Raw genomic sequence first — 7,965 nt, 5'->3', positions numbered from 1 at the left:
AGAAAGTTCTCAAGACGCTAATCTCGACCCGCATCTGATGACGGTCTCGTTTGTGAAAGTGAAAACGCGTTTAAAAGGGAGTGATTTGGCGGGCCACAGTTATTTGGTACCCGCTCGAGCGTTCACTAAACAAAGGTGTGGCGTTCGGCGACCTTGGAATGATCTATAGGAGCTGGTACGGCTCAATACCGTTACCAAATAATACCCGTTTACGGCCGAAACAAGAACACCCCGGGTGGTTTACGCGGGGTGGGCCCAACACCCCATACATCTCTCGGCCACTATAAAAACCCGGAGCGGACACGAGCCAAGTCACAGTCTAACTTTCTCCCCTTCTCGAACACTCGCAAACGAGAACCATTCCAAGATGAAATCCATGGTACGTTTTAGTATCTCTGTTGGTACGTTATCTCGTTGTTCTTTTATTTGAAATTGGTAATTTTCTGTTTCAGATTGCCTTAGTTTTCGCCGCCGTCTTGGCAACCGCCATGGCTGGTCACCTTCTCGGTGCCGGTCTGGGATACGGTGCTGGTAATTCACATTCATATATCATTATTATGATTGTCGTTATTGTTATTATACTGTCTGTAACTTGATAATAGGTGTCGCCGTGGCTCCAGCTTACGGTGCCGGCCTCGGATACGGTGCTGGTCTCGGATACGGTGCTGGTCTTGGACACGGTGCCGGGCTCGGATACGGAGGCTTGGGCTATGGCGCCCATGGACGCGCTTTCACTTACGGCAGCAAGGTAATCAAACGGTTCATTTCCAATCGTCGTTAATCGTTACTAACCAATGAAATCAATTGTTAAGATCAACCACGGAATCGGCCTTGGATATGGTCTTGGCCATGGCCTCGGATATGGCGGTTTGGGATACGCTGGTGCCGGTCTTGGCTACGGCGGTCTCGGCTATGGTGGTCTCGCTGGAGGCTATGGTCTTGGAAAAGGACTCATCCACGGTTAAGAAAATTGTAAGTACATTGCACTTTTAATAAATTTTAGGCTTACTACCCCTTAAAGAAGTTTATAGGTTTACTATCCCTTAAAGAGGTTTATAGGTTTACTACCCCTTAATAAAGTCTATAGGTTTACTATCCCTTATAGAAGTTTATAGGTTTACTATCCCTTAAAGACGTTTATAGGTTCACTATCCCTTAAAGAAGTTTATAGGTTTACTACCCCTTAAAAAAGTTTATAGGTTTACTATCCCTTAAAGAAGTTTATAGTCTTACTATCCCTTTAAGAATGATTCCAGTAGATAAAACTTGCACTTTAGTTTTGTTAGGTAGACTAAAGTTGATTAATTACTGATGCTAGAATACTGAAAAGAAATCATACAAATTACCTTAGTTTAGTCGAGCTAGAGTGATAATTCTGAGTTGGATATTTCGGCAGGGCCTCCATTGAGTACTTTTAGTATGGAAATTATCGGGATGGGAACTTGAAAATAGCACCTCTCTGAAACGCAAAAGTTTAAATTTGTTTCCTTCCTTCGTGTTTCTAGCGTCGCCACTCTTTCGATAACGACAGTCGAACGACACCAGCTACTCACTGCACCATACTCAAACTATCCAACTTTTCAGACCAACCAAAGTTATGTACGGAAGAACGTCTCAATAGATATTTATGATAATTTTATTCAACCAAAAAAATGTTACAAGAAAATAAAGATGTTTTTATATAAAAGAGAAAAACTAATTTCTTCTTCACGGACCCAATGTGTTAATAACAATGCCAACGTAAGCGGGCAAGACACTCTTGACCACCCTATGTCCTTCTGGGAGGGGAGTGCCAGCTCTGCCTGGGCATTGCTTCGCGGGGTCAGTGAAAACTGTAGCGCATAAACCACTTAGAAATGAGGCTAGTTCTCGGACAACGGCTCTCAGTCCATCCGCAGCCTCTAGTCCACAAGCTGCTTGGGCCACTCTGTGGGTGCATGTCTCACTTTCTAAGAATACGCTGCGAAGACTCAATTGGTTAATCTCTGGATTATCGAGGAATTGACTACGTCTTTAGAGTGACTTACCAACACGAAGACAGCAGTTGCTCCGGTTTCTCCTCAAGCGTGGATGCCTCGACGCCTTTCAAGAATTCCGTGGTGCATTGGGCGCTCCCTAGCGCTTCTCTTAAGCAACTGCCATGCTTTACCATATCTGAGGGACATTTAGGAACTTAGGTATGTATTCTGAGAGACACCAAAGAAACGTCCTATACCTACGGAACCACCAGTTTCGTTTCCGACGCAAATTTTGTTGTTGCCTTCTGGAATGGATTGATTCACGTAGGGTTCGATAATTTTGGACGATATGATAGTTGGACAGGCCTTCACTTTATCTTTGACGCATTGTAAACCTTCGTTCAGGGTTCTGCTCAACGGAAAAGTGAATTAGGCCTTCGTCGCGTAATATAGATTAGCAAAAATTAGGGATACTTACGAACAATACTTGTGAAATTCGTCTTGATTGGAGGGGATGGTTTGGGAATCGGTCATCACCGAATACAGCTTGTAACCACATTCGTCCATTTGGATATTGTCGCATTTGTCCTGCCCATGAACCAGGCTTACTTTGGGATATAATTATCGTCAATTAATTTTGATGTAAACGCGCTTTGCATAAATAAAATGAAACATATTATTTGTCTATTTTAAAAATAGTTCTTGTACTCACTCGCCAGGCAGATCCCTAACAGTAACGAAAGTCGCACCACTTTTGAATCCATCCTAGACCTTTAAGTTCTCCAGTAGTGATGAAAATCCGTCGAAGAGGAAACCTTTTTATACCAATCTCTGGCACAAGTTTCACTTTATCCCCATCTGCATTCCAAAGCTATTCACTCTATTAAGTATTTTAAAAGTACAATTTAAACTAAACGCGATTGAAAAATGTATTCTACACGTCTATATCATGAATAGTCAAAAATCCCGTTTTTATGTTCGCGGATCTGTTAGTTTTTAAGATATCTTTTCCTTTAACGTCGATCTTATTTGATATGGAAATTTCTTTTTCGCGTTTTCGACGATAATTATACTCCAGACACGATAAGATTGGACAATTAATGGACCCGAATCGTAAGTGAAACCTTCATTATCCATCGCCCGCCAGCGCTCCTACCGAGAGAATCGCGAAACTGTTTAGGCTTAACGTTGTTCGCTTATATCGCGTACCTGTTTGATATTTGGGTGGAAATCGTAATAATATCCGGACACCGTGGCGCTGCAAGCGGCGCTACTCTAAAAGAAGCAATCGAGTCATCTAGCTTCGGCTCCAGTAGTTTGTTTGTCCAAGTTATAAGCTTAACATTAATTACAAAAGGGCTTAACTTCGGACGGACATCTGTCAATTGGCCATGGGAGTTGGTTAAGTGAATTTGTTTAGGTAAGTGTAGTTTTTTTTATTACTGACAGGGTGACCTTGTAGATTTGTTAACCGGCTTTCACGGCCGCTAATATTTTTATCGATTATAAATTCACTTTCTAAATTTAATCCAACGGCTGTTGCAAATATATTCCAAATAGGCAGGGCCGTGCTTAGAGGGGGGGGGGGGGTGAGCCGGGCGGTCGCCCAGGGCCGCTAAAATTTTACCATAGGGATGTATATACCGGAGGGCCGCTACACTCACAACTTGTCAGTTTCGCCCATGCATTTCGCCCGGGGCCGCGAGACCTCTATGCACGGCCCTGTAAATAGGCTGTAAGTTTATTGATATCCCGGACCCAAAACAATGTTTAAGTACTTTTAATAATTGTTAGTTTCACTATCTACTTAAAAATGTATTTAGGACTATTATCCGTTTAAGAAATTTTTAGGTTCGTTATCACTCTAAGAATTTTTACGTTTAGGACTTCGATAATAAAATGAAAACGCGAAACTCGGACAAAATAGTACTATATAGTAGTAGTCCATAGTTGGTTTTTATTCACTTTAACTTATCGTGCATTTCATTATCCACCAATATCCCCCTATTCGGCTTTCCGTTGCTAAGCAACGCGTTTTGAAATTTTTTATGTTTAGGCTTAGCTTATGTTTTCGATTTAATCGCAAACCAGATTCCTTGCGCGGTACTGATGAGCTCCCGGTCTACCGCTGGAAACTCTGGCTGTTTTAATTCAATTTTAATTTGTTTTTGACTCGATGATCTATTGGTCCGAGTTTCACTTTTTAATTTTATTTTCGAAGACCTATTTTTGATCCTAGTATTTCGTAAGTTTAATCACTACTTTAAATTTGTAAGGGTTTAGATTTTTTGATCCCTTATTATTATGGACTTTTCTACTTTTTCGCGTGGTCCATAGGTGGTTTTTATTGACTTTAACTTATCGTACATTTCATTATCCACCAATGCGGTCTGTACAGTGGCGTAGACAAGGGGGAGGTTTCTGGGTCCAGCCCCCCCTTCTGGGGTCTAGCTTTGACTATACTAAATTTCCAACCCCTTCTCGACCCCCCTCTTAACATTCTCATACTTCGACCCCCCCCCCCCCCCATTGACGAATTTCTGGCTACGCCACTGGGTCTGTATAGTAAAGTAAACCTGAATTTTTGTTTTGTTAGGTCACGGCCAAATTTGGTGACGCGCTGTTCGCGCTATAGCGACGAACGCATTCGTTGAAGTTTCTATGTAAACTTGCGAGTGAAAGATATTCCGCTAGAGGCGCTCAATTCATACAGAAATTTAAGTTTTTTTTATACAGTCTAAAGGCGGGGAATTCAAACTTATTCGTAGTAAAATTGTATTATTGTAATTTTTACGCAATTACCTTCGACAAACTTGTAAATATTAATAAAGTAACATATATTATTATCATTTAATTGCAATAGTTGCCGATATATGTGATAAATTAAATTAAACGTTTAAGACGCGTTAATAATTGAGAAGCAGTTTTTAGAGGAAGGGATTTTGTATTCGGTGGTGCAGTTTTTATTTTAGTGTTAATAAGATAGCTTAAGAAAACCACGTTCAGGTAAGGATAGCTTAAAATGTTAAAGATTTAATAATGCTTTTTAGTTTGACGTTTTTTTTTTTTGCTTATTAGTGAGTAATAATGCCTTCGTGTTGTGTACCATAATGTACACCAAATACCCTTAAAAACCAACATTTTCATGAAATTCCGGTAGATGAAAATCTCAGTGAGTTATGGCTCAAAAATATAGCACGAAAAGTCTTTAAAATAAATGATAAAATCACACCAGATGTGGTATGCACCTTACATTTCATTGATAGAACTATCTCTGTGAATATTTATAGTTGGATATTAAATTTCATATATTTATTGATTAATTTTTTAAAGTTACAAAATTTTATTTCACGCAAATTATTTGCCATTTACAAAGCCACAATCCACATTAAAACATTTTTGGGGCCTCAAGCCATTTATTTATTTATTAATAAGAAAAATGCGGCTACTAGAAGCTTTTGTGCAGCCGGCAGTGTAAGCAACAGATGAGTATATAAAGTTAGAGAGTTACAAACTTAAGAATAGATTGAACATATAAAGGACAAATATTTAAAAATTTTACAAGCATATTTTGTTTTCTAAACATTTTAGATGCTGCTTTAGCTTACCCAGAAAACCAACGCTCTATCTTGAAATTAGCAAGTTAGGCTTATATGGCAGGATAATTCTGAAGGAATTAGAAAACAAATTGTAGCATTTACATTGAGTTCATTTCACAGCCATGTTTAGTTCTCCTCTTCTCGATTTGATCAAAGAGTTCGACCAAGCTAGCCTGCGTTATACAACTCAGTTACTTGTGTTGGTCGTCTCGACGATTGTTAACATTTGTAGAACACGCTTTTCCTTACATAAAACATACTCAAGGAATATACTCCGAAATTGAATCACGTGTTTTACACAAACTTAAAATGTGGCCAGTATTTGCTTGCTATAAGGAAAATCATGTAAATATACACGTAATTGCCAAACTATCTGAAAAAATGAATTCCACCTGTTCTAGATAAAATCTCTCGTACTTACATGTATTCAGCAAGGTTTGAAAAAGTTAAAGAACTAACAAACTAACCAGTTTCTTGGAAAGTATACACAAATTAAATTAAGCGTTCATTTTTAACTATCGTTGACTGACATACATTTACGAGGTTTGTTATTATATAAAATATTGAGGAATCGCATAACGTTTATAGCCACATCTTGCGGATACACTTGAATTTTAGTTTCGCTAGTTTTAAATATAAATATCATAAAAAAATTATATCAAACATAATAACTAGTTTAATAACAATAAAATATTTATTTTATCTTGGTATAATAAAAATTGTACCAAAAATTATTCAGGAATCGACTTTTTTACCAATTTGAATACCCGTATACACTCTTTTATATCGTTATTTGTGAGAGCTGCCATTTTATTACAGGTCTGTTTTCAAATAGTGCATGCAAGGCCGCTTTACGCGGTCAAGTGCACGCGACGTCTCGAGCTGATGATCACGTGCAGGCGCCCTTGCCTGTACTACTTTTAATTAGGCCTGTAATGAAATGGCCGACTTCGTAAAAGAGTGTATAGCATTAAAGCCAATTTAAAAAACTGTACGAGTTCAGCGCCGCGCTCGTTGTAGTGGGAATATCCTTGCTCGCGAAATTCCGGCGAATGGGTTGGCCGCTATAGCCTTTAATAGGGCGTCAACAAAGTTGGCCGTGGTTTGGTAAACTAAAAATGATTATCTATTATCATTTGGAAAAAATTATTTCAAACTATTGCCTACCTTATTGTAAAGGACCTTGATCGTCATCCGATTCCCGACAAGAGGGTCACATTTAATCGACGCGACGACTTGTTTCTTTGCTTCTAATTCACGAAAGATGGCTCTCTGTCCTGGACTTAATCAGGTGTTTTCTAAAAGTTAGGCTTTAGCTTTTCCATTGAGGTAAAACATAAATTTATAAACCACACTCGATCGTTATATTTTATTTGTGAGTTTTCACTCTTGAAAGTTCAAACCTCGCTGTTGCCTAGGCAACGGGGTTCAGATATGAGAGACCCTAGTGTCCACAATTGTCGAATTAAAGTGACAGAAATTAATTGAAAAAAGTTCCCGAGCCAGAGCCTTTGTACTAACGTAGGCAAAGTTGAAACAGCTGTAGAAACTACGAGATGAAAACCTGCTTACAGTTCGAAATTTCGGTAGTGCCTCAATTGCGTATTTTTAGCGCGCAAATTCTCAGGATAGGAACTTGAAAATAGCTCCTCTCTGAAACGCCAAAGTATTAAATTTCATTAATTCCCTCGTGTTTCTAGCGCCGCCGCTCTTTCGAATACGACACACTGAACACAGTCGAACGACACCAGCTACTCGCTGCACCCTAGGAGCAACACAAGGACTCAAGGAGACCCTAGGAGCAACAAACACAGCACCCCACACAAGAAGAACGCAACCCGTCAAAAGTCGTGCATTTTCTTGTGTACAGTTTTCATTGGTTAGACGCTTTAACGCCTGCTGCCGTCGGAAGGGGAAAATTAGGAAATTGTCTTAAGTTTAGCGTAAAGGCTAGTCCAATGAAATTTGTACAGAGCACAGTGTTAGCTAGGAGCAACAAACACAAGGAGAACGCAGCTAGCCTTTAAACACGCTAACGAATGGTTGTGTACGAATTTCATTGGATGAGCGTCACGAGCCTTTACGCTGAACGTTTTACGGGCGGGGGGAAGACAATTTCCGATTTTTCCCCTTCCGACGGCAGCAGGCGCTAAAGCGTCTAGCCAATGAAAAACGTACACAAGAAAATCCACGACTTTTGACGGGTTGCGTTCTCCTTGTGTGGGGTGTTGTGTTTGTTGCTCCTAGGTGTTAGCGTGTTTAAAGGCTAGCTGCGTTCCTTTTGTGTTAGTGGCTCTTAGCTGCACCATACTCAAACTATACAACTTTTCAGACCAACCAAAGTTACGTGTTTTATATGTGTATGAAAGTACGTCCCAATAGATATTTATGACAATTTTATTGACGTT

At 39.5% G+C, this 7,965-nt stretch overlaps 2 protein-coding genes across 3 annotated transcripts; one reads left to right on the top strand and one right to left on the bottom strand.

Moving 5' to 3' along the window:
* Positions 1–332: 332 nt before the first annotated feature.
* Positions 333–7,282, top strand: LOC149954268 (uncharacterized). 2 transcript variants are annotated; one of them, XM_090170310.1, is made up of 5 exons: positions 333–379; positions 453–531; positions 603–748; positions 813–972; positions 7,258–7,282. In XM_090170310.1, the coding sequence occupies exons 1-4, from the start codon at positions 368–370 to the stop codon at positions 963–965; spliced, it is 390 nt and encodes a 129-aa protein (XP_090026436.1). In that variant the 5' UTR covers positions 333–367; the 3' UTR covers positions 966–972; positions 7,258–7,282. The 2 variants fall into 2 exon arrangements, with proteins under 2 accessions (XP_090026436.1, XP_090026435.1); XM_090170309.1 differs by lacking the exon at positions 7,258–7,282 and adding an exon at positions 1,506–1,684.
* Positions 1,630–2,774, bottom strand: LOC149954269 (uncharacterized). Its single transcript, XM_090170308.1, has 5 exons — positions 2,671–2,774; positions 2,437–2,566; positions 2,216–2,367; positions 2,028–2,154; positions 1,630–1,960 (listed from the first exon to the last, which is right to left on the bottom strand). The coding sequence occupies exons 1-5, from the start codon at positions 2,720–2,722 to the stop codon at positions 1,708–1,710; spliced, it is 714 nt and encodes a 237-aa protein (XP_090026434.1). The 5' UTR covers positions 2,723–2,774; the 3' UTR covers positions 1,630–1,707.
* Positions 7,283–7,965: the final 683 nt, after the last annotated feature.

Source organism: Leiobunum rupestre, chromosome 3 (genome assembly GCF_980474605.1).
Source record: "Leiobunum rupestre chromosome 3, qqLeiRupe1.1.hap1, whole genome shotgun sequence".
Lineage (NCBI taxonomy): Eukaryota > Metazoa > Arthropoda > Arachnida > Opiliones > Sclerosomatidae > Leiobunum > Leiobunum rupestre.
This window is presented reverse-complemented; position numbering and strand designations above follow the sequence as displayed.